The 27,904-nt window shown below is 38.1% G+C and overlaps 1 protein-coding gene and 1 non-coding gene across 2 annotated transcripts in view; one reads left to right on the top strand and one right to left on the bottom strand.

The window, feature by feature from the left end:
• The window catches only part of INTS4 (integrator complex subunit 4), a 103,636-nt gene that overhangs the window by 43,289 nt on the left and 32,443 nt on the right, over window positions 1-27,904 (bottom strand). Inside the window, exons 6-11 of the mRNA XM_076002338.1 lie at window positions 27,643-27,693; window positions 26,549-26,637; window positions 25,388-25,508; window positions 12,933-13,004; window positions 10,369-10,543; window positions 3,122-3,327 (exon numbers count right to left, since the gene is read on the bottom strand). Of these exons, the coding sequence (XP_075858453.1) occupies window positions 3,122-3,327; window positions 10,369-10,543; window positions 12,933-13,004; window positions 25,388-25,508; window positions 26,549-26,637; window positions 27,643-27,693 (714 nt within the window). The remainder of the gene's footprint in view (window positions 1-3,121; window positions 3,328-10,368; window positions 10,544-12,932; window positions 13,005-25,387; window positions 25,509-26,548; window positions 26,638-27,642; window positions 27,694-27,904) is intronic.
• On the top strand, window positions 11,892-11,997 carry LOC142870734 (U6 spliceosomal RNA). Its single transcript, XR_012919079.1, has one exon. It is a non-coding gene; the product is annotated as a U6 spliceosomal RNA (small nuclear RNA).

Here is a 27,904-nt window from a genome sequence, read left to right on the forward strand (position 1 = left end):
TTGCAGCTATGAAAAAGAACAGGCTAAGAATAGAGGCTAAGAGAGAGACAGGGGAACAGCTGGTTGGTGGAGCAGTCAGAATACTTAACATTTATCAATTAAGTTTGCTGTCTTATGTGGGAATGGTTTGTGTACCCCAAAACTATTACAATAGTAACGCCAAGGATCACTGATCATAGATCACCACAACAGATTTAATAACGAAAAACTTTGAAATATTGTGAGAATTACTAAAACGTGACACAGAGACACAAAGTGAGCACATGCTACTGGAAAAATGGCACCGACAGACTAGCTCAACCCAAGGTTGCAAAAAACCTTCAATTTGTAAAAACAACATCTGCAAAGCACAATAAATAAAGTTATGCCTGCACACATTAAATAAAGGAATAAGGAAAAGACTCAATATATCTGATATGAATTTCAAGAAGACTACAAGAATGAGAAATTTTGAAAAGAGGGAAATCAAAACCTCGCTCTTCTCCATAAAATCCAGCAATGGTTTCCCATAATACTTGGGATAAAATCCAAACATCTTACAATGGCCTACGAGGCTCTCTACCTATCCCCTATCCATCTCTCAAACCTTCATCTCATATCACATTTCTACTTCCTCACTACATTCCACTTAACTGGCCTTCTGACTCTCTGCTCTGCAAACACACCAAAGCTCATTTGTCCTCTACAGAGCCTTTCCACTAGCTGTTGCTCCTACCTGTAGCTCTTTCCCCCAATCAACACATGGCTGGCTTCTTTTTATCATTCAAGACTCAACTTGAACAGAATCTCAGAAAGGCTTTACTGACCACTTCATTTACAGTGCAATTTCTCACTCCTCCATTATACTGTTTACTTTCTACATAAGATTTATCACTATTTGAAATCATTTTGTTTGCTTATCTCTCTTCAGAATATAAGTTTCATGACAGCAGGAATCCTACCTTTTGTCACCACTATATTTCTAGTACGTAGACAATACTCATTGAATAATAAATGAATTTCTCTAGGCAGGGTAGTATCTTAGCATTAAAAAAAAGGAAATTCCAGGTGAAAGGGTCAGCTAGCTGAGGCTCAAAGCAGTGAAATAGAGTGACACAGTAAACATAACAAAGCAGTGAGTAGCAAGGTAGAGTTCAGAGACAAAAAGTTTATGTAAGTAAAACTCTTAAACAGAATTACCAGTAAAGGAATTTATACTTATATAAATTATATATAAAAGTGCTCACAAATAAGCATACCTGTGGCTCTGTGAACAATTCTGTACATCAAAACATAGCTCAACCACTCAGCAAACATTTACTTAGTTTCTAATTGTGCCAGATATTGTAAAACACTGGGAATGAAAAAATGAAAAAAGCCAGGACCTCCCTTAAGAAGCTGAGTCTTGGCTGGGCATAGTGGCCCACACCTGTAATCCTAGCATTCTGGGAGGCCAAGGCAGGAGGACTGCTCGAGGTCAGGAGTTCCAGACCATCCTGAGCAAGAGCGAGACCCTGTCTCTACTAAAAATAGAAAGAAATTAGCTGGATAACTATAAATATATAGAAAAAATTAGCCAGGCATGGTGGCTCATGCCTGTAGTCCCAGCTACTTGGGAGGCTGAGGCAGAAGGATTGCTTGAGCCCAGGGGTTTGAGGTTGTTGTGAGCTAGGCTAACAACATGGCACTCTAGCCTGGGCACAGAGTGAAACTCTGTCTCAAAAAAAAAAAAAAAAAAAGAAAAGAAAAGAAAAGAAAAGCGCTGAGTCTTGTGACATAATTACTGAAAAATCCCAAAGCACTATATACAGAGTGATACAGGGTGTCATGGGAATACAAAGGAATAGCCTTTAGACCACCCAGGGGAGCAGTTAGGGAAGGCTTCCTGGATGTGCCGCCTAAATGCAGGCTGTGGGAATAAGCAGAAGTCTGCTAGGTGAAATGTGCAAGTTTTGTGGGCAGAGAAGAAAAATTACAGTGAAGGCAAAATGGTGAGGAAAAGCATAAAGGGTTGGGAAGTGAATGCAACATAAAGTTCAAGGTGAAGAATAGTGGAAAAGAAAGCCAAAAAGGAAAGGAGTGGCTAGACTATGAGACTACCCATGAAGAACAATAAACAAAATGTAAGCTTATCATATTAGGAAAAATTATAAAGATTTAAAATTCAGGGAAAATCTTATTAGAAGTGCTAAACAACTGTTAGAATGGTAGTGACTTTCAAAACCAAAGCACTCAATCTGTTTTCTAAAGTATGTTGCAGAAATCTGTAAGAAGTGTGTGAATAACTAAGCATCAAATTGCTATCCCTTTCACATCTGAACCCCATCTACCACAAATGGACAGGCCAAATCCCATTTATGAATACCTTGAAAAACTTCACTATTTTCAACTAAAATCCAGATACTTTAGAAGAATAATTCAAGAACCACATAGAGAGGTATAGCCTGGGAAGTGAATCTGTGTTCATATCCTGGCGCAGCCACTAACTTGCTCAGACAACTTACTTCTTCTCTATAAAACTACAGGTTTGAATGAATGCTCCCTAAGAGGCCTTCCTGCTATAATAGCCTATGATTCACTAGAAGAATGAAATCAAAAGTTGAAAAGAACTCTTCATTTTTGGCCCCTGCTTTATTTATAGCCACTTTCTCCCCTCTCCTACATCTTCATCTCTATGCTATCATTATAATAAACTCCTTTTAATTCCTTGAATATATCATATTTTCGCTTACCTCTGGATCTTTGGAAATTGCTCCCTCTGTTTGGTACCTTTACACCAGTGCCACTCCCTCCTTGAAAAAAGATGCCTCTTTAAGTCCTACTCCTCCTTTAAGTATCCACTATAGCATTCATTCCTTCTTCCCTATACTTCCGATCTTACTTCTGCCAATTCAGGTTAGATACTCTCTGTATCCCCAGGGCACCCTATCCTTTCTGATCAGAGCAAGACCAGCCTTATTCATACTTCTGTTTAACAGTCAGTTTCCTCCATCTTGGGGAAGGGGTGTGTTGGGAAGGCAGCACTGTTCTGCCTGACATACTGCTGTGTCACCAAAACCAAGCACAATAACTGATTTTAAAAGTAGGACAGCACTCAGTAGATAATTGATGAGGCAATGAGTGACAAACTGGCAACACTCACCTCTAGCACAGCCAGAACAGTGTCAAGCTGATCTTCTCGGAGGGTGATATTGTTAGAGATTTTTCTCATAGTATGTATGGACTGCAGACGTACTTCCTCAATTTCATCATTAAACATGTCAACCAGAAAATCAAGACACTTCTCAGCAAAAGAGGGTGAAGATTGGGCCAGCATGCAGAGAGCCTCCACAGCAGCAATACGGACCTCTAGAGAAAAGGGGACAAACAGAAGTGCACATCAGTGCACACAGTGGCACAAAACTGTAGGCCCTACTCCTCAGGAGGCTGAGGCAGGAGGATCAGTGGAGCCCAGGAGTTCAAGGCCAGCCTGGCCAACATAGTGAGACCTTGTCTCTTAAGAAAAAAAAAATTATAAAGGAAACAATTGTGCATCAAGTTAAGAGCCATGGAAAAAATCCAGGATAGAGTCTTTCTTCTTCAGGCTGTCTTTCATTCTCTATTCATCTCACTCTACAAACTCTCCCTGAGAGATCTCCATGCCACAGTTGTAAACACTTCACATTGATCTAAGAACATGAAGTTTGGTGTCACAAGGACAAAAGTTTAAGTCTGATTCTGCATACATGTGATCAAGTCACGTTTGTCTACATGAAGTGAATTTCTTGAAAACTATTAATAAGTTGTCTTACTTATCTCAATATTCTGACCACAGTATTTTTTAAAAGTCAGTTATTAAATATTATCATTATTATGAAGATTGAAATAGGCTAAATACGATTATTCTCATTTTAGAGATAAGATTCGGCAAAGTAAATTACCTTACCTCAAAGAGAGTCAGGGCAGAGATAAGGCTAGTATCTAGGTCTATGGATTCTAGGCTAGCATCATGTAGTAGTTTAGGAGACATTCTTTGGAATGATAGAAGTCTCAGGACAAATTATGAAGAGTGATCCCTCCACTAACTTGGAGAGTGATTTCAAATAAGTAACTTGATTTTCTAGCACCTCATTTTCTTACCTATTAAATGTGAGATAATATCCATTTCCTTATAGAGGTGTTAGGAGTAAATGAGATAATACACGTAAAGCACAAAGCACACTGCCTGGTATATGTTAAAAAGCTCGATCAGTATCAGCTAGGGCATAGGTATGGGTTCTCTAAGCGCCTTGAAAACTGAGGCATGTCTTTTATCCCTTTGCCTGATCAGAACATGTAACAATACAGCCACTGTAACCAGGAAGTCCTTCGTTCATTCACTAATAAATGTTTCCTGAACATGTACTATATGCCAGGCCCTGTACAAAGTGCTAGGATACAGAAATAAGAAATGAGTAAGATATAGACAATGCTCACACGACTTCCATACATGGCTGTTTTGTTCCACTAGTTCCCAAATGGTTCTCCAACAAAATACACAGTTTCAAAACAACACAATAAAACCTAAAGTTGTGGTTACCACTCACAAACACAATTTGTTCCTTATATAAGAAAGGTCTTATAGACACATTAAAAGTAGAGTTACTCAAGTGCAGTAAGCCTCAAGAAAAAAAAAAGGGGGGGGAGGGGAAGAAACGCCGAGCACAGTGGCTCATGCCTGTAATCCTAGCACCCTGGGAGGCCAAGGCGGATGGATTGTTTGAACTCAGGAGTTTGAGACCAGCCTGAGCAAGAGTGAGACCCCATCAAGAAGGAAAGAAAGAAGGAAAGAAAGAAGGAAAGGAAAAGGAAAAGGAGGAAGGAGGAAGGAAGGGAGGGAGGGAGGGAGGGAGGGAGGGAAGAAAAGAAGAGAAGAGAAGAGAAGAGAAGAGAAGAGAAGAGAAGAGAAGAGAAGAGAAGAGAAGAGAAGAGAAGAGAAGAGAAGAGAAGAGAAGAGAAGAGAAGAGAAGAGAAGAGAAGAGAAGAGAAGAGAAAAGGAGGCCGGGCGCTGTGGCTCACGCCTGTAATCCTAGCTCTTGGGAGGCCGAGGCGGGCGGATTGCTCAAGGTCAGGAGTTCAAAACCAGCCTGAGCAAGAGCGAGACCCCGTCTCTACTATAAATAGAAAGAAATTAATTGGCCAACTGATATATATATAAAAAATTAGCCGGGCATGGTGGCACATGCCTGTAGTCCCAGCTACCCGGGAGGCTGAGGCAGAAGGATCACTGGAGCCCAGGAGTTTGAGGTTGCTGTGAGCTAGGCTGACGCCACGGCACTCACTCTAGCCTGGGCAACAAAGCGAGACTCTGTCTCAAAAAAAAAAAAAAAAAAAGAAGAGAAAAGGAAAAAAAGGTAGTTATACAGTAAACAGAGATGATTTGGATTTTCCTTGATAGTTATGAATTCTTCCTTTTCATAAGAAGGTTAGGGTTTTCTTCACTTCATATATCATAATAATATATATATTTTTAGATAGATATGGGGTTTTGCTATATATGAGGGCTGTATGGAAAGTATACATACAGCCATGTAATATGAAAATTTCATATTAACAATGGCTGGATACTTTCCGGACAGTCCTGTGTATTGCCCAGGTTGGTCTTGAACTCCTGGGCTCAAGAGATTCTCCCACCTCAGCATTTCGACTAGCTGCGACTACAGGTGCATGCCACCACACCCGGCTCACTTTACAATAAGATAATTTAAGTGCAAAATTGCTAATAATTATAAAGTAAGCTAGAGATGAACCCCAACATGTTAAGTGCTGACTCTTCTTCCTAGGGTTTTATTCATTACACCACGTTGACTTGTGTGTAACCTTTGCAAGTCCATCAAGGGAATCACAGAGGAACTTCTGATCAGCATGAGATAATCAGTGTGACCTGAGGTGATGCGATTCCAAGCAGAAACAAAGAAATGTGGTGCTTACCTCTGCCTGTACAGCCATGCTACAGGCAAGTACATGGCTTTACATTTTCCACTGAACTTTTTGGAATGTTGAAAATATGTCACAGACTCCTTAAGGGACCAGGGCAGAGAATCTGCTATACTAGAAAAACAAGACTGATCCTCCGTATCTGAAAATGTGTAATCAGAGCTGACTTAGCTACTTACTAGCTTTGAATTTAGTACTAAAGACACAAAGATGAACAAGAATAAGACTGCTTCCCAAAACTTATAGACAAGAATAGTTAACTGTATTACGAAGTGATGAGTGCTACCATGGAAAAACACAAGGAATGTAAGAAAATGCACAAGAGGCATATAGGCCAGTCAATGGGATCAGAGGTGGCTTTCTGGAACAAGTGATCCCTAAAATGATACCTGAAGGAGCTGCTAAATCAAAAGAAAAAGGCCTTTGTAGGCAGAGGAACTGTGTGTACAAAATCCCAAAAGGAAAGGAAACCATGGATGAATTAGGAGACTAAAAGTATGGGAGGTACTATACTAGAGTCTACAGCCAATGAAATAAAGGTCCATTTCATTCTGAGCAATGTGCCCCTAAAACTCAAATTTACCCAGAATTTTATAAATGTAAAACTATAAATTAGCAAGCTGTCATATCTGATACCTGGTTATGGTCTACTCACTGTCTAAACTGAAGTTAAATTAATTAAATCTTAGTGACAAGCTGAAAACCATATAACTAAATCATATAAACATTAATAGTGATAAAATTCAATTATAGAAATTAACAAAGCAAAATGTTACTAGAAACAAAATAAAATAGATTCAGTTACCCATCTTAGGGTAAAATGGGTTTTAATAACTGGACTTCTTTATTATCTAATACTATTTAAACTGTAATTCATGTTGCAAGTTCATAGAGAATAAAAAAGAAGAGGAAGCTTTAACCAATTTCTACACATAGAGAACATCTTAGAGCAAATTGGATAGGGTAATCCAATTCTTACCTACTGATAAAAAACTGTCTTTCAAAAATAATATTCTTGACCTTCTAAGAAGTAGTTCTACCCTGAGATGATTTTTTTTTTTTTTTTTGAGACAGAGTCTCACTCTGTTGCCCAGACTAGAGTGAGTGCCATGGCGTCAGCCCAGCTCACAGCAACCTCAAACTCCTGGCCTCAAGCGATCCTCCTGCCTCAGCCTCCCAAGTAGCTGGGACTACAGGCATGCGCCACCATGCCCGGCTAATTTTTTGTATATATATTTTTAGTCGGTTAATTAATTTCTTTCTATTTTTAGTACAGACGGGGTCTCGCTCAGGGTGGTTTCGAACTCCTGACCTCGAGCAATCCACCCGCCTTGGCCTCCCAGAGTGCTAGGATTACAGGGGTGAGCCACCGCGCCCGGCCCCTGAGGTGATTTTTTAATAGGTATTTTTAAGACCTGGGTTCTAATCCTGTCTCTGATACAAATTTACTGTAAAATTTAGGCAATCAACATTGCTTCCCCAGCTCTGTTATTCTCACTGAAAATGCAGAGGTTGGAGTCAATCATCTCAAAGCACTGCCATTCTATCTATGTGAGACAGATAGCATCATATTACGGAAATCACAAGGGCTTTACAGGACTTGTATTACAAGATAGAATAACAAGGACCAGCTTTATCCACCCAGGACAAGAGACAAAATACACAAAACAACAGCATTCCAGACACTGGACATCAGGCAATAAAGGATAGCAATCTCTGAGAAATGGGAAATAGATGAGGTGAGTTCTATGATTATAGTGGTTTAGTGTTTAGGAGTTCCAGGTTCCAGAGTTGAGAAGACAAGAGCTGGGAGTCTAGTGAGGCCAATGTGGCTAGAGTTCACAGGGCAAATTACCAGAAAGGAAGGAATTGCACAGAGATAGAGAGCTATGAGATCTGCAGAGGGTCCCTCTCAGATCTTCAGCTGAGTTCTGATGTGTGAGGAAACTATCTGAGGCCAGGAAAAGAATCACTCAAAAGAATTAAAGGAAACAATCTCTAGCACTCACACAGGGTCTACACCATTGCAGTTTATTCAGGAGAGATTTTCTTCAGTAATGGAGAAAATAAGCCCTAAACCAAATGCTGCTCTGGTCATGTCGAGAAAAAGTTTAAAAATAAGACCTGAGCAAAATGTGTATCAGAACAAAGCTCAAGGATAGTTATAGGATTAAAATAATGTTCAGTATCCAAATAAAGTAAAATTCACAATTGGATATGTGGCATCCAGTTAAAAATTATCAGACATTGGATGGGCACAGTGGCTCACACCTGTTATCCAAGCACTTTGGGAGGTTGAGGCAGAAGGATTGCTTGAGGTCAAGACTTTCAGACCAGCCTGGACAACCTAGCAAGACCCTGTATTTACGAAAACATTTTTTTTAAATTATCAGACATGCACAGAAGCAGAATAATATAATATAGGAGGAGAAAAATCAATCAAAACCAACCCAGGAATCAAATAAAGAGAAAATAAAAACTGTAAAAAAAAAGGGAGAGAAAATAAAAGCAAAAATAGAACATCAGTGAGCTGAAGAACAACTGGAGTCCCCAAAGGGATATGAAGCCAGAGAAATATTTAAGAAATAACAGCCAAGAATTTTTCAAATGTGACGAATACTATAAACTATTTGATCCAAGAAGTTTGTCTAACTCCAAGCATAAGAAACGTGAAGAGGCCAGGTGTGGTGGCTCATGCCTGTAATCCTAGCACTCTGGGAGGCCAAGGCGGGAGGAGTGATCGAGGTCAGAGTTCGAAACCAGCCTGAGCAAGAGCAAGACCCCCATCTCTACTATAAATAGAAAGAAATTAATTGACCAACTAAAAATATATATGCAAAAAAATTAGCCGGGCATGGTGGTGCATGCCTGTAGTCCCAGCTACTCGGGAGGCTGAGGCAGTAGGATCCCTTGACCCCAGCCCATTGAGGTTGCTGTGAGCTAGGCTGATGCCACAGCACTCACTCTAGCCTGGGAAACAAAGTGAGACTCTGTTTCAAAAAAGAAACATGAAGAAAACTACACTTAGACATATCATAATTAAATTGCTTAAAAACAGTGATAAGGAAAAAAAAAATTTTCTTTTGAGACAGAGTCTCGCTTTGTTGCCCACGCTAGAGTGAGTGCCGTGGCATCAGCCTAGCTCACAGCAACCTCAAACTCCTGGGCTCAAGCGATCCTCCTGCCTTAGCCTCCCAAGTAGCTGGGACTACAGGCATGCGCCACCACACCCGGCTAATTTTTTCTATATGTATAAGTTGGCCAACTAATTTCTTTCTATTTATAGTAGAGACAGGGTCTCGGTCTTGCTCAGGCTGGTTTCGAACTCCTGACCTCGAGCAATCTGCCCGCCTCAGCCTCTCAGAGTCCTAGGATTACAGGCCTGAGCCACCGTGCCCAGCCTAGGGAAAAATCTTAAAAGCAGCTTGAGGGAAAAAGACACACTATATACAGAAGATAAAAATGACAGCAGACTTCTCAACAGAAAACTATGAAACATCTTTAAAAGACTGGGGGGAAAATCTTACTAATCTAGAATTCTATTCCCACAAAAATGTCTTTCAAAAATGAAGGTAATGGCCCGGCGCTGTGGCTCACGCCTGTAATCCTAGCACTCTGGGAGGCCGAGGCAGGCAGATTGCTCGAAGTCAGGAGTTCGAAACCAGCCGGAGCAAGAGCAAGACCCTGTCTCTATTATAAATAGAAATTAATTGGCCAACTAACATATATATATTGAAAAAATTAGCCGGGCATGGTGGCACATGCCTGTAGTCCCAGCTACTCGGGGAGGCTGAGGCAGCAGGATTGCTTGAGCCCAGGAGTTTAAAGTTGCTGTGAGCTAGGCTGACACCATGGCACTCACTCTTGCCTGGGCAACAAGCAAGACTCTGTCAAAAAAAAAAAAAAAAAAAAAAAAAAAGAAAGAAAGTAAAATAAGGTCCTTATCAGTCATATAAAGCGTTTCCAGTCAGACATACTTAGGTTTAAATTTTGCTTCTGTCTCTTACTGGCTGAGTGACTAATACCAAGTTATTGTTATTATTAATAATATCAATTTTTACTACCAATTATTAAGTGCTTAATATGAATAAGGCATGTATTGCACCAAGTGGTCTATGTACATATAACCTCATTTAATTCTTACAACTCAGAAAAAGTTATTTTTATCACCGTTTTGTAAAAAGCTAGAATCTGAATATAGATTAACTGAACCCAAAGCCCATGCCCTTAACCACTATAGCATACCATCTGGGCTTCAACCTCTTCTGTTTGTAAAATATGTAAAATTATGATTTTTAAAAATCATAATAAGTATTTCACAGAGTGACTGTGAAGACTAAACAAGACAATGCATGTATATCACCCAGTACAACACATGACACATAGCAGTCACTCACCAAATGAAAACTATTTTTATTATGCAGTCATACTTACCATACATCTCATCTTCCAAACCATGAACAAAAGCTCCACAAGCTCCCGACTCAATCAAGTTCACAGCGCCAGTATCTACTTCTTCCTTGGGAGCATCATCTCCCCACTTCCTGCCGCTGGAAAACTCCCCTGAACTGTACAGTTCCTTGGCACGCTCGTGTGCAGTACGTTTCCTCTGGAGAGGAGAACAACAGTTACCAATTGCAAGAGGTTCATGAAGGGACATTAGGTGCACTCTGAGAACACAGGAAGGTAGGAAATAAAATTGCTCTCTGAGAGTTACGCTTTTTAAAAATTATTCAGGAGTTTAGGGCAAAGAAGTGCAAATTCAATTAAAAGTGAGACCGAAGACTCATAAGTTTGTAACAGCTGAGAGTAACCTAATTAAAGAGGATAAAGAAAGCTAAAGAATGTGTTGACCAGACAGGTGGTTTAGTTTGCCATGGCAATGAAATAAGAAAGGGAGCACGAGAGAAGCAAATAATGGCAGTGTCCCTTCAAACAATGATTTGGATAGACAACACATTGATTCTAGAAAACAACTGTTTTCAATCCCAGTAAAAGCAATCCTCTACTTAGTAACACGGCTCTACTTGAGCAAACAGTGTGCTCATCCAACAATCTTCTAGTAAATTTACTTTCTATACAGATTGTCTAAGGGGGAATATACTGGTTGGCAAAAGCAAATATCCAGTCCACTTGACAGTTATGGCTCTCATCATAAATGAATGAACTAGCAATCTGATTTATACATCAGCCTCTCATGAACTTTCACCGTGGTGTGAATCCATAACCTCATGGCTGCTCATCTAAGAGGCAATGATGAGACAGAGCACCTAAGCCTGCAAGAATGTGGGTCAGGTCCAGCATTAAAACCTGTACCTTGTGATATGTCTTAGAAACCCTTGCATTACCCACCCCTCCTCATTCACCACGAGCATTTCCTTCTTTACACTTCTACCACATCACACACAAAGAACACTTAAAATCAAATGCCAACCTCAAATCAAGGCAATGCCCTGCAGGAAAGCCATATGGCAATGTTTCATGAAGCAGCGATGTCAACTCTATAACCACTCCTAAGAATTTATCTTATGAAATAACTCAAAAAAAAAGAAAAGAGCTAATATGCAAGATGATGATATCCTTTATGTGATTTATAATGGTGGAAAAATCAGGAGAATCTAAATGCCTAATATATTGAAAGGGCTAAAAAGTTATGGCATATCTACTGAAAAGAATATTATGTAATCTATAAAAATGCTATGTATAAAGCTGCAACATGAAAAAAAGCATGTGATATACTGGTAAATGTAACAAGTAGACTATAAAATTGTCTACATACAATAATGCAATGTTTAAAACATGCACAAGAAAAGGAGCTGGGAGAAATATACCAAAATGACCAAAGTCATTGCATTAGAGTAAGAGGAATATGGGTAAATTGTTCCCCCTTTTCCTCTATTTATAGAAAATTCTTTAACTCTTTATTATCACTTTTATAATTAAAAAATTGAGGTGCTGTGCTCACTTCAGCAGCACATATACTAAAATTGGAATGATACGAGAAGATTTGCATGGCCCCTGCGTAAGGATGACACGAAATTTCGTGAAGCGTTCCATACTTTTGAAGCTCTGGCACGGTAGGGCTGGGGTGGGGGGGATGGCAGAGGCAATATATGTAACCCTAACAATATCTGTACCCCCATAATATAATGAAATAAAAGAAAAAAATTGAGGTACTGACAGTACATATCATATTCTCAAACACATCTGGTCCCAACAACCATGTTAGAAAACCATCACAGTCCAAGCTTAAGGGCCTTCTATAAGAGGCATTTTGTTAGTGTTTGGAGATCACTCTTCCATGAGAACAGCTATTGAAAAGAAGTTCTGGCCGGGCGCGGTGGCTCACGCCTGTAATCCTAGCTCTTGGGAGGCCGAGGTGGGCGGATTGCTCAAGGTCAGGAGTTCGAAACCAGCCTGAGCAAGAGCGAGACCCCGTCTCTACTATAAATAGAAAGAAATTAATTGGCCAACTGATATATATATAAAAAAAAAAATTAGCCGGGCATGGTGGCGCATGCCTGTAGTCCCAGCTACTCGGGAGGCTGAGGCAGAAGGATCGCTCGAGCCCAGGAGTTTGAGGTTGCTGTGAGCTAGGCTGACGCCATGGCACTCAATCTAGCCTGGGCAACAAAGTGAGACTCTGTCTCAAAAAAAAAAAAAAAAAAAAAAAGAAAAGAAGTTCTAAAATGTCATACTATTTCACAAAATAAGAACAGACCTTTGTAGTTTCTAACAAACAGAAAGTTAATCTTTCCTCTTTTTTGTAAAACATAACCTGCGCAAAGCATTTCATTATAATAATACAAAATTTAATGGCATAGCTTATATTATAATTTGTTTAATTTACTAAGATTTTAAATTAAAATGTAATCTAGTCACCCTACATTAATATAACAAATGCATGGGCTGCTAAATTAAATCAACACAACTTAGCATATAGCCACACTAATACTGGTTACAGAAACCCAGTTTAAACAATGAAGAATTCAATTTACCCTCAGATCTGACATCAGCTTCTTGTCAAGGGTCTGCTCCAAGAAATGAGAACTGACTTGCTCCATAGAGCCCTATAAAAGAAAAAACCCAGGGTAATTTTTATGATTTAAACATTATTCTAAAATTCAAAGTTTCCAGCCAACTTAAAATGATTCAAGACAACATTATTCATGATAGTAAAGATATCTATGGGTTCTGAATCATCAGGAAAATACCAAAATACAAGTAGCAGCTAACACCTAAATAGAGCTTTACTATGTGTCATGCACTATTCTAAGAGCTTTATACATATATTAACTCATTTAATCCTTACTATAACCCTACAAAGTAAAAACTATTATTAGTTTCACTTTATATATGGGGAAAAGGATATATAAAAATATTAAGTAACACATTCAAGGTCACAAAGAGTGAACTGAAGAGCTGGGATATAAACCTGGTTCCAGATTCCGCTGCAACTTAACCACTATTCTCTACGCTCTCTCCACTTCTTTTCATTCATTCCATTCATGTGTTCATTCATTCACACATTCAATAAAACAAATGCTGCCAGATGTGATGGCTCACACCTGTAATCCTAGCACTTTGGGAAGCTGAGGCGGGAGGATTGGCTGAGGACAGGAGATTGAGATTAGCCTGGGCAACACAGTGAGACCCCATCTTTACAAAAAATTTTAAAAATTAGCTTGGTGTGGTGGTGCACACCTGTAGTCCCAGATACTTGGGAGGCTGAGGCAAGAGGATCACTTGAGGCCAGGAGCTTGAAGTTGCAGTGAGCTATGATGACACAGTTGCACTCTAGCCCAGGCAACAGAGCCAGATCCCTCAAGAGTTAAATAAAGAAATAAAAATATTTATTTAGCAACTATTCAATTATATGCCTACAGTTATCAGAACAAAAATAAAAAGATATCAACTCTATAGTCAATGATCTCACAGACTTATGAGGGAAACTGATAAGCAAAGACATAACTGCAGTATGTTATGAAATATTATAAGACACATCTATGAAGAATACTATGCAGGCCAGGCACGGTGGCTCACGCCTGTAATCTTAGCAGTCTGGGAGGCCGAGGCGGGAGGATCACTCAAGGTCAGGAGTTCGAAACCAACCTGAGCAAGAGCGAGACCCCGTCTCTACTATAAATAGAAATTAATTGGCCAACTAAAAATATATAGAAAAAATTAGCTGGGCACGGTGGCGCGTGTGTGTAGTCCCAGCTACTCAGGAGGCTGAGGTAGAAGGATCGCTTGAGCCCAGGAGTTAGGTGGACTTGACGTTACTCACTCTGATCTGGGAAACAAAGTGAGATGGGGAGGAGAGGGGAGGGGAGGGAAGGGGAGGGGAGGGGAGGGGAGGGGAGGGGAGGGGAGGGGAGGGGAGGAGAGGCGACAACTGATCCAGATGGGAAGAAATCAGCAAAGGAACTCTGGAAATATGAATACTCAAATGGAAAGCACACCCCCAAAGAGGAACACCAGCCCATCAGAAATGGACAGCAACCAAAATCAGACTACTTAAATGACAGAAGAAGAATTTTGAGCATGGATCATAAGAAAATTCAACAACTTGCAAGAAAAACTGGATAACCAACACAAAGAAAATGCAAAAAGATTCCAGGACCTGGAACAAAAATTCACTAAAGAAATCAAAACAATGAAGAAAAATCTAACCGAACTCCTGGAAATGAAGAATTAAATTCAGGGAACTACAAAACACAGTGGAAAGCCTCAAGAACAGGGTAGATCAAACAGAAGAAAGAATCTCAGAAATTGAAGATAACTTCTTGCAATTAAATAACTTAGTCACAGAGATAGAGCAGAGAAAAAAGAGAAAAGAGCAAAGCCTACAAGAGTTGTGGGATTATGTGAAGAAACCTAACATGAGAGTTATAGGTTTACCCGAAGGGGAAGAAGAAAACACTCAAGGGTTGGATTAGCTATTTGAAGATATAATAGAGCAAAATTTCCCAGGCCTTGGTAAAAATCTCGATATGCAAGTTTAAGAAGCTCAGAGGACCCCTGGGAAATTCAATGCAACAGGAAGACTTCACAACATGCAGTCATCAGACAGACCAAAATATCTACCAAAGAGGCCATTCTACGAGCTATAAGACGAAAGAAGCAAGTAACATACAAAGGAAAGCCAATCTGAATAACACCAGACTTCTCTACTGAAACTTTACAAGCAAGGAGAGACTGGGGCCCCATTCTCACTCTTCTGAAACAGAATAATGTCCAGCCTAGAATCTTATTCCCTGCAAAACTAAGTTTTGTATACGAAGGAGAAACCAAGACATTCTCAGATAAGCAAAGACTGAGGGAATTCACCAAGACAAGACCAGCCCTTCAAGAAGTACTCAAAACAGTGTTACCCATGGATCAGCACAATCAACTCACGAATGTAAATCTACTCAAAAGCTAAAGATCAAATCCAAGAAACCACAATGGCTCAAGAGAGAAAACAAAGCAACAAAGTTCAACCCAACATAATGAACAGAAATCTGCCCCAACTATCAGTTATCTAAATAAATGTGAATGGCTTGAACTCCCCACTGAAGAGACATAGGCTGGCCGAATGGATAAAAAAATATAAGCCAAATATCTGCTGCCTTCAGGAAACACATCTAACCTGCAAGGATGCAGTTAGACTAAAGGTAAAGAGGTGGAGAACAATATTTCAAGCAAACAAAAGCCAAAAGAAAGCTGGCATGGTGGTGCTGATTACAGATAACTTAGTTTTTAAATCAACAAAAGTAATAAAAGACTAAGAAGGTCACTATATAATGGTGATGGGTACAGTTCAACAAGAAGACATAACAATTCTAAATATATATGCACTCAACCTAGGTGCACCCAGATTCATAAAGCAAACTCTACTTGAACTAAACAAATGGATAAACAACAACACCATAATAGTCCGAGACTTTAACACCCCACTGACAGCACAGGACAGATCCTCCAAATAGAAAATCAACAAAGAAATAATGGACTTAAACAGAACTCTAGAATAAATGGGCCTGACTGACATTTACAGGACATTCTATCCCCAAACCACTGAATATATATGTTCTTCTCATCAGCTCATGGGTCATTCTCTAAGATTGATCATATCCTAGGACACAAAGCACATCTCAAACAATTTCAAAAAACAGAAATCATACCACGTATCTTTTCAGATCAAAATGGAATAAAAGTAGAAATCAACCCTAACAGAAACTCTCCTTTTTACACAAAGTCATGGAAACTAAACAACCTTCTGCTGAATGATCACTCATAAATGAGGAAATCAAGATGGAAATCAAAAGATTCTTTGAACTAAATGACAAAGGAGACACAATTTATCAAAACCTGTGGGACACAGCTAACGCAGTCCTGAGAGGAAAGTTCATTTCCATAAATGCCTATATCCAAAAAAGATCACAAATAGACAACCTAATGAATCATCTCAAAGAGCTGGAAAAAGAAGAACAGATCGACCCCAAACCCAGCAGAAGAAGTGAAATCATTAAGATCAAATCAGAACTAAACGAAACTGACAACAGAGAAACCATACAGAAGATTAACAAAACAGAAAGTTGGTTCTTTGAAAAACAAAACAAAATTGACACACCTTTGGCTAGAAGAAGGAAAAGCAGAAAAGAAAAATCTCTAATAAGCTCCATCAGGAACAACAAAAAAGAAATTATAACGGATGCCACAGAGATACAAGATATATTCGTGAATACTACAAAAACCTCTATGCACACAAACTGGAAAATGTGGAGGAAATGGACAATTTCTTAGAAACACACAGCCTTCCTAGGCTCAACCAGGAAGAAATAGAATTCCTTAACAGACCAGTATCAAGTACTGAAATTCAAACAGCAATAAAAAACCTTCCTACAAAGAAAAGTCCTAGACCAGATGGTTTGACACCTGAATTTTACCACACCTACAAAGAAGAACTGGTGCCTATCCTTCAGAAATTATTCCACAACATCGAGAAAGATGAAATCCTCCCCAACACATTTTATGAGGCAAACATAACCCTGATATAAAAACCAGGAAAGGATGCAACAAAAAAAGAAAACTACAGACCAATATCCTTTATGAATACAGATGCAAAAACTCTCAACAAAATCCTAGCCAATTGAATCCAGGTGCTTGTCAAGAAAATAATCCGTCACAACCAAGTGGGCTTCATCCCAGGGATGCAGGGATGGTTCAACATATGCAAATCTATAAATGTAATCCACCATATAAACAGAAGCAAAAACAAAGACCATATGATCCTCTCAATAGATGCAGAAAAAGCATTTGACAAAATTCAACACCCTTTTATGATAAGAATGCTCAACAAAATAGGCATAGACGGGGCTTACCTAAAAATGATACAAGTCATATATGACAAACCCACAGCCAATATCATACTGATGGGGAAAAACTGAAAGCATTCCCACTTAGAACTGGAACAAGACAAGGTTGCCCACTATCTCCACTTCTATTCAACATAGTGCTGGAAGTCCTCGTTGGAGCAATCAGACAAGAGAGTGGAATTAAGGGTGTCCAAATGGGAGCAGAAGAGATCAAACTCTCACTCTTTGCTGGTGACATGATATTATACCTAGAAAACCCCAAGGATTCAATCAAGAGACTCCTTGAATTAATAGATGAATTTGGTAGTCTCAGTATACAAAATCAATACACAGAAATTGGAGGCATTCATATACACTAACAACAGTAGAAGTGAGAACCAAACCAAAGACTCAATTCCCTTCAAAATAGCAACAAAGAAAATAAAGTACCTTGGAATATATTTAACTAAGGAGGTAAAAGACCTCTACAGGGAGAACTATGAAACACTGAAGAAGGAAACAGCAGAAGATGTAAACAGGTAAAAGAATATACCTGCTCATGGGTCGGCAGAATCAACATTGTTAAAATGTCTATACTACCCAAAGTGACCTACAGAGTCAATGCAATCCCTATCAAAATGCCACCATCATTTTTCACAGATATATAAAAAATAATTTTACATTTCATATGAAACCAGAGAAGACTCCGTATAGCAAAATCAATCCTAGGAAATAAAAACAAAATAGGAGATATCAATCTATCAGACTTCAAAATATACTACAAGGCTATAGAAATTAAAACAGCTTGGGATTGGCACAAGAACAAGGACAATGACCAGTGGAACAGAACTGAGAAACCAGATATAAGACTATCCTCATATAGCCAACTAATCTTCGACAAAGCAGACAAAAACATACACTGAGGAAAAGAATCCTTATTTAATAAATGGTGCTGGGAAAACTGGATAGCCACATGTAGAAGACTGAAACAAGACCCACATCTTTCACCTCTCACAAAAATCAACTCACGCTGGGTAACAGACTTGAACCTTAGGTGTGAAACTATTAGAATTTTAGAGGAAAACATTGGAAATAATCTTCTAGACATTGGCCTAGGCAAAGAATTTATGAAGAAGACCCCAAAGGCAATCACAACAGCAACAAAAATAAATAAATGGGACCTGATCAAATTAAAAAGCTTCTGCACAGCCAAAGAAACTGTCACAAGAGCAAACAGACAATCCACAGAATGGGAGAAAATGTTCGCAAGCTACACATCCGATAAAGGGCTGATAACTAGAATCTATTTAGAACTCAGGAAAATCAGCAAGAAAAAAATCAAACAACCCTATAAAAAATGAGCAAAGGACATAACAGAGACTTCTCAAAAGAAGACACAATAATGGCCAACAAACATATGAAAAAATGTTCAACATCTCTAATCATCAGGGAAATGCAAATCAAAACCACAATGAGATCTCACTTAACTCCAGTGAGAATGGCCTTTATCAAAAAGTCCCCAAACAATAAATGTTGGAATGGATGTGGAGAGATAGGAACACTCCTTCACTGCTGGTGGGACTGCAAACTAGTTCAACCTCTGTGGAAAGCAATATGGAGATACCTTAAAGTGATACAAGTAGATCTACCATTTGATCCAGCAATTCCACTATATGTATACCATGGAGTACTATTCAGCTATAAGAAACAATGGTGATATAGCACCTCTTGTATTTTCCTCGATAGAGCTGGAACCCATTCTACTAAGTGAAGTATCCCAAGAATGGAAAAATAAGCACCACATGTACTCACCAGCAAATTGGTATTAACAGATCAACACCTAAGTGGACATATAGGAATAACATTTATCGGGTGTTGGGCGGGTGGGAGGGGGGAGGAGGAGATGGGCATATACAAACCAGTGAGTGAGATGTGCAACATTTGGGGGATGGTCATGCTTGAGGCTCTTACTCGAGGGGGGAGGGAGGGCATGGGCAATATATGTAACCTTAACACTTGTACCACCACAATACGCTAAAAAAAAACAACAGCAAAAAAAAAAAAGAAAACGTTTTCTATCAAAGAAAAAGCCTAGGACCCAATGGCTTCGCTATTGACTTTTATCAAACATTTAAAGAAGAACTAATACCAATTCTCTTCAAACAATTCCAAAAATTGAAGAAAAGGGAATACTTCTAAACTTATTTTATGAGGCCAGCATTACCCTGATTTCAAAACTGGACAAGGAAAAAAGAAAAGAAGAAACACAGGCTATTCTTATATGTATATAGGAATTTATGCACAAATTCTCAACAAGATACTAGTATATTGATCCAACAGTTCATTAAAAAGATCATTCACTATGATCAAACGGGATTCATCTCAGGGATGCAAGGATGGCTTAACATGCACAAATCAATAAATGTGATAAACCATACTAACAGAAAGAAAGACAAAAACCATATGATCATTTCCATAGACACAGAAAAAGCCTATAAGAAATTCAACATCCATTCAAGACAAAAACTCTCAACAAATTAGGTATAGAAGGTATGCACCTCAACATAATAAAGGCCATATATGACAAATCCATACTAATATTATACTAAATGGGGAAAATTGAAAGCCTTTCCTCTAAAATTAGGAATAAGAAAAACAATAATACCCACTCACTATTTCTATTCATATACACTGGAAGTCCAAGACAGAGCAGGTAGGCAACAGAAAGAAATAAAGGGCATCCAAATTGTAAAGAAAGTCAAATTGTCCCTGTTTCAGGATGACATGATTATATATAGAAAATCCTAAAGATATCACCAAAAAACTGTTAAAGCTAATAAATGAATTCAGTAAAGTTGCAGGATGCAAAATTTATATACAAAGATCAGTAGTGTTTCTATACGCTAAGAGTCAACTATCAGCCAGGCGGAGTGGCTCACGCCTGTAATTCTAACACTCTGGGAGGCCGAGGAAGGAGGATCGCTCAAGGTCAGGAGTTCAAAACTAAGAGTGAACTATCTAAAAAAGGAATTAAGAAAACCATTCCAGTTACAATACCTATTGAAAAAAAAAAAAGATACCTAGGAATAAACTTAAGTAAAAAGGTAAAAGATATCTACACTGAAAACTATAAAACTCTGATAAAAGAAATTTAAGAGTAAATACAAATAAATGGAAGATTATCACATGTTCATGATTTGGATGAATTAATATTGTAAAAATGGCCATATTACCCAAAGAGATCTACATATTTAATGCAATCCTTATCAAAATACCAATAACATTCTTCAAAGAAATAGAAAATACAATCCTAAAACTAATACGGAACCGCAAAAGACCCAAATAGCCAAAGCAATCCTGAACAAAAAGAACAAAAGTGGAGGCATCACACTGACTTCAAAACATACTATAAAACAGTATGGCACTAGCATAGAAACAGGCATATAGACCAATGGAACAGAATAGAGATCTCAGAAATAAATTCACACATCTATAGCCACATGACTTTTGACAAAGGTTCCAATAACAAATATTGGGGAAACGAATCTCTTCGTAAATGTTGCTGGGAAAGCTGGATATCCACATGCAGAAGAGTAAGACTAGACCCCTAGCTCTCACCGCATACAAAAATCAACTCAAAATGGATTAAAGACTTAAATGTAAAATCTCAAACTATGAAACTACTAAAAGAAATCAGAGAAACGCTTCATGACATTGGCCTGGGGAAGGATTTTAAAAATAATACCTCAAAAGCACAGGCAACAAAAGCAAAAACAAACAAATGGAATTACATCAAACTTAAAAGCTTTTTTTTTTTTAATTTGAAAGGAGATCTCAAAAACTATAAAGCTTTTGCACGGCAAGAAACCATTAACAGTGAAGAGACAACCTACAGAATGGGAAAAAATATTTGCAAACTATACATCTGACAAAGGATTAACATCCAGAATCTATAAGGAACATGAATATAATTCAATTGCAACCCACCCCCAAATAACCCAATTTAAAAAAGGGCAAAAGACCTGAATAGATATTTCTCAAAAGAAGACATACAAATGCCTAACAGGTATATGAAAAAATTCTCAACATCACTAATTGCTATGGATTGAATATAATTTGTTTGTTCCCTCAAAGTCTCATGTTGAAATTTTATCTTCAACGTTGGAGGTGGGGTCTGGTGGGAGGTGTCTGGATCATGGAGGTGGGTCCCTCACTAATGCCTTGGTGCCATTCTTAAAGGAGTGAGTGAGTTCTCACACTCAGTTCCCATGAGATCTGGTTGTTGAAAAAAGCCTAGCACCTATCACCATGTGATCTCCCCGTACCTTCCATCATGAGTGGAAGCTTTGTGAGACTCTCACCAGAGGCAGATGCTAAAGTCATGCTTTTTGCACAGCCTGCAGAACTGTGAGCCAAATAAACCTTGCTTTTTAATAAATTAGCTAGCTCTAGATATTCTTTTGTAGTGACACAGACTAAGACACTAATCATCAGGGAATACAAATGAAAACTGCAATGAGATACCAACTTACTCCAGTTAGAATGGCTGTATCAAAAAGACAAAAGAAAAGTGTTAGCAAGGATGTGAAGAAAAGGGAACACTCACACGGTGCTGGGATTGTTAACTAGTACACCCATCATAGAAAACAGCATGGAAGTCTCTCAAAAAATTAAAAATAGGAATAGCATATTATCCAGCAATCTCACTACTGGGTATATATCCAAAAGAAATTAAATCAGTATGTCAAAGAGGGGTCTTCACTCCCATGTTTATTGCAGCACTATTAACAATGGCCAAATGTCCAACAAGGGATGAATGGGTTAAGAAAATGTATATATACATGATGGAATACTATTCAGTCATAAAAAGAATGAAACCTTGTCATTTGTGACAACATGAATGAATCTGGAGGATATGTTAAGTGAAATAAGCCAGGCACAGAAAGACAAATACCACATGATCTGATCTCATTCATACATAGAATCTTAAAGAAAAAAAAAAAAGTTGGTATCATAGAGACAGAGAATATAACAGTGATTATCAGAGATTGGGGAGGGAAAGAGGCACAGGGTGAAGGGGTGAAGGTGGACAATGGGTACAAAGTTACAATTAGATAGAAAAGAATAAATTCTGGTGTTATTTGCACATTAGAGTGACTACAGTTAACAGTATAATACTGTATATTACAAAATAGCTAGAAGAAAGACTCTTGAAAGTTCTCACCACAAAAAAATGACAAATGCAGAAGTGGCAGATATACTAACTTCCCCATTTGGATCATTACTCAACATAGATATGTATCAAAACATCAAATTATACCCCATACATATGTACATTACAATGTGTTCATTAAAAAATTAATAATTTTTTTAAAAAAGATTACATGTTATTTATCTGGTCACAGGTTTGTCTGCTGGAAAGCTGGAACAGGGCAACTTTATCTCTTAGCTTGCACAGAGAAACTAGTAAACCAGGGCCTTAACTGCCCAACCACTGCTCCCAATGTGTATAACTGAACCCTCACTAGGAAAGAATTCTACATGGGCTTCAGATCATGAAGTTTAAAGTCCTAGTCTGTAATTTATTAACTATGTGGTCTTGGACAAATTACATCACATTCCTAAACCTTGGTTTTCTTATTTATAAAATGAGTAATATAATATCTACCTCAAAGAGTTTAAGGATAATTTAAGGATTAATAATTACTTGCAGAAAGTACACACAAAAGTGTATGCATGCACATACATATGCCTATATATAAGGAAGTGGGTGTATATGTATATGTGAATGTGTGTTTGTGTGTGTATATGACTAAAAATGCCTAGCTTTGTAGCTCCAGAACTTGATAAACAGTAGCAATTGTTATTATTATTAATACTAACAAGATTATATTATTAATTACTTCTAAATATAAGCATAATTACTTATACAATTTGGAGTCGTTTAGATTTGAAATCATGAAATTATAACATGAAGTGCATAACTTAAGTTAGAATCATTCAAGTAGAAACCCTTTCAATTTACCATTCATTATTCACACAACTGTACATAATGATTTTCAAATCTTATGGGGTACAAAAGTGAAAATTATGATTGATTCTGCTTTAAGGATTACCTTTCTAAACTGTCTACTCAGGTAAAGACATATCATTAAATTATTTCTTTAAAACATCTTTCGCCTCCCCCTACAAGAGTTCAGTGTAGATGCTCAGAAAAAGCTGAATGAAATGATATGATGAGGCCGGGCGCAGTGGCTCACGCCTGTAATCCTAGCTCTCTGGGAGGCCGAGGTGGGCGGATTACTGGAGGTCAGGAGTTCAAAACCAGCCTGAGCAAGAGCGAGACCCCGTCTCTACTATAAATAGAAAGAAATTAATTGGCCAACCAATATATATAGGAAAAATTAGTCGGGCGTGGTGGCACATGCCTGTAGTCCCAGCTACTCGGGAGGCTGAGGCAGCAGGATTGCTTGAGCCCAGGAGTTTGAGGTTGCTATGAGCTAGGCTGACACCATGACACTCACTCTAGCCTGGGCAACAAAGTGAGACTCTGTTTTATAAAAAAAAAAAAAAAGGATATGATGAGTGATGGAATGGTTATGAATTTTAAAATATTCATAAACTAAAAGAAAGTTTTAAAATGTGAATTCAGAAATAAAATCAGTAACAGCTGGCTTATTTAACATTATTATGGACAAGCAATATAATCTATAAGCAAGAAATACTGAAATCATCCATGTAACTTATTATTCCATGAAAATGCTTTGCACAGATTTCTGCAGTTACCCCCACACATACTGGTCATAGCACTAAAGCTATCACTGGATCTGTGTCCTGTACAGGCAGGTCCAAAGCCAACAACCTTACCAAGAGTGGCAAAGCTGAGGACTCTCAAAGGGAAAGTGTCCAAAAAGAACCTCAGATTTTCTTGCTGTGACATGTATATATACTTTTATAGATACTTACATACCTTTACATACTATAACTCCCACCTACCCCACATAGTATAGTACATTCCAGTTTATATATATTTCACAGACAGTATCTCATTTGAGCATCATGACAACCCTGTTAGGTAAACATGAGAGATACTAGAACCCCACTTAATAGATGAGGAGGCCAGGCGCCGTGGCTCACGCCTGTAATCCTAGCACTCTGGGAGGCCGAGGTGGGTGGATTGCTCGAGGTCAGGAGTTCAAAACCAGCCTGAGCAAGAGCGAGACCCCGTCTCTACTATAAATAGAAACAAATTAATTGGCCAACAAATATATATAGAAAAAGTAAGCCGGGCATGGTGGCGCATGCCTGTAGTCCCAGCTACTCAGGAGGCTGAGGCAGGAGGATCGCTTGAGCCCAGGAGTTTGAGGTTGCTGTGAGCTAGGCTGACACCACAGCACTCACTCTAGCCTGGGCGACAAAGCAAGACTCTGTCTCAAAAAAAAAAAACAGATGAGGAAACTAAGATCGAGTAACATGTCCAAGGTAACACAGATATAAAATAAGGCTGAGTATCAGGCCAACAGTCTTTCTACTACAGGACAGTTTTACCCCTAAATAGTTAAAATTTTTTGATAAATGTGCTATGAGTCCTCAAAAATAAAACAGTAGGAAAGTATTGGGCTAAAAAGACGGAAAATTGGGATCTGAATCTCGCTCTATAATTTTCTGAATCTCGCTGTATAATTTTCTATCTGTATATGCTGGAAATTTTACTTAACTCATCAGAGCCTCAGTTTTCTCATCTGGAAAACCTATCAAGACAGAGTAATATCTATCTTTCAGGATTACAATGAAGAGTAAACGAGAAAATGTATATAAAGGGCCCTCTTCAATAATATCTGTGTTACAGCAGATGTTTAATAAATAGTAGCAACTATTTCTTATTTTCCTTTTTCTCTATGGATTGGCTATCTCAGATGCTAACAAATAGGATTATCTTAAAGATTTTTTCTAGTTCTAAAAGGCTATTTTTCTACAGGAGAATGAGCTATTCCTTTCTATATTAAAAGAAATTCTAGGGTTTCTGAATGTGGGTCACATTGTTCCTATCCATAGCTTCTCAAAATGTTTGGAAAAACTTAACAAGCAATGTGTTCATTAAAGAAAGTGTAACTCACCAATAGCTTTGCAGCTTGAACACGAACCACCCAGGAGCCATCACTGACCATGTGACAAATTTTTCCAAACGCATCGTCAACTAAGCGAATTTCTTCATTAGAAGAAGGGATTGGGACAATGCTAAATTAAAAGAAATCACATATGATAAAACATGATCCTAAGGCTGCAGATTCAATAAACTGAGAATGACTAATGAAGACTGACACACATGGAAATGATAATTGAATAGTTCATATCCTAGAATAAAATATATTTCAGAGTAAATAAATCACCGTGGGAGTATGAAGGAACCCTTTAAGTTGCATTGCAAATTTTCAGGGTCTTCAATAAAACGGTATAACCAACCAAAAGCTAAGAGATTTATGCAGATACCAAAAGCTAGCTATAAGAGTATTTTATATCCTTAAGTTTAACATCTCCTATAACTGAACTGCTATACATACAGTAAATCTCAGAATAAATCAATATAAAGCCTGCTCACCACTCTGGTCCTAAAAGAAGAGACAATTTCCAATTAGTCTTTATTTGTGTATGTGTCTAAATCCTAAAAATCTACAAATAGAGGCTACTCCTGTAGGTTTATTAACTCATTCTGGTTTTCAAATTTTGGCAGTTTAATAAAGAGGAAAGAACACCTCTTTTTCCTATAGAAGGAGCTCTTCCATAAAATGGAAAAAATATTTTTCTTTCCACCTCAAAGAATCACTTTTAGAATCAATGATTTAATTTCTGTGAAAACATTTTTAACCAGGAAAACAGTACGTAAGGATTCATTTTTCTCAAATTCACCTGGTACCTTTATCTGGCATTTGGCCCAAACCATATGAAATTAAAATGAGTCCCAAACAATTCTAAAGAGTTATTTTAAAGTGCTGAAAAGCACTTAAGGAAGATATCCCAATTTCTTCACTTACAGATCAGAAGATTGGGAGCCAAAGAAATAAAGTATCTTTCCCAGGGTGCACAGAGATCAAAAACTCCTAACAGAGATGAAAACAAGGACCTGGCATCCTGATTTTCAGGGCCTGTGCTTTTCTCCTAGTTCACAATATCTTCTAAAAATCTAACCAACATTCCTTTTCTAGAGATGGGCTTTTTACATGGTGAGAAGAGAGAAATGGCTTAGCAATGAACAAAAGCTGGCTTACACCCACACTTACCTTTCAGGATAGAGCTGACTAACAACCCAGATAAGTTGGACTGCAGCACTGCGCACTTGTTCATAGTCATCAGAGAGCAATTTACAGGCCTGCAATGAAGGATTCAAAAAGTTCTGTGTCCTGGCAGGAAATGTTCAAATTATTTTTAAAATGAAGATAGGGTGGCTGGTTAAGGATGCCAAATAAAATACTTATGGGTGGTTTTAATTTCTTGAACCTTTGCCCAACAAAGAAGGCCAACCTTTGCTTGGCCTCTGTAAGCTGCTCTGGCAGCTTACTGTGAGCCCTTCTTCCCCAACTAACTTTCCTTCCTCTAAGTACTTACTCTCCAAGTTAACTTTAATTATTTGGCTTCCCATATAATTTTCCAATAAGAACAGAAGATAATGGTCACACCAACACAAGCATCCTGGACCCATTCTACTTCATTTTGTAAAAGAATAAACATGGTTTACAGAGCAGTTACAGGAGCTTGGCTACTTGCTATCTTCCCCTGAAATAAAACCACTTTTGGCAGGCTAATAAAATCTGCGATCTTCTCTGAGCATGGATTTAGATTGTCTGTTACCAGATTCATTCAATTATGCTCTAAGGGACATATCACCTTATAAGGCCTTTTGGTTTGGTTGTCAATCAGCTTTTCCATAACTTCATTAAGCCTTTCTTTATTGATAATATATCATATGACATCTTTTCATATGATCCTATGGTCTTGGTCACCTTTCTCCATACACATTCTAGTTTGTCTCAAGTGTGGTGACTAGAAATGACCATGTATGGTCCAGAGATCAGCAAGATTATCACTTTTCTTATTATAAATACTATGCTTTTCTTCATGCATTCTGATATTCATATTGAGCTACTCAAATCCTCCTAAAAGTCCTTCTCACATGTATTAGTGCTATAGAATTACATATCCCCCATTCTGTCCCTGGAAAGTATGTTTTGGGTATGACTTCACAATCACCCCGATTAATGTTGCCACTATCAGCCAGCTAAATCCTTATGTTTTCAAATTCCAAAAACCAATGTGCCATCCTCCCAGCTTTATAATAGTACCCCTCCCCTTCCAGATGAGAATTATATAATCATACCTGATTATAAATTGTTTGATGTAATTTCAGTCCTCTTTCATGGAGCTGCAACTAGACAATAAAGACCTGGTTTAAGTATTTGGGAGCAAAAGATCAATATTTCCAATGTCTTCCTATAATCTCACATATTTTCCCCTATTATAGCACACTTACATAATTCTTTTAGCCAAAATCAGTGTTATATAAATGAGAAACCAATTCTACTAATGGATATCTACCCAAAGAAAAAGAAATCATTACAAAAATCAAAAAGATATCTGCA

Source organism: Microcebus murinus, chromosome 4 (genome assembly GCF_040939455.1).
Source record: "Microcebus murinus isolate Inina chromosome 4, M.murinus_Inina_mat1.0, whole genome shotgun sequence".
Lineage (NCBI taxonomy): Eukaryota > Metazoa > Chordata > Mammalia > Primates > Cheirogaleidae > Microcebus > Microcebus murinus.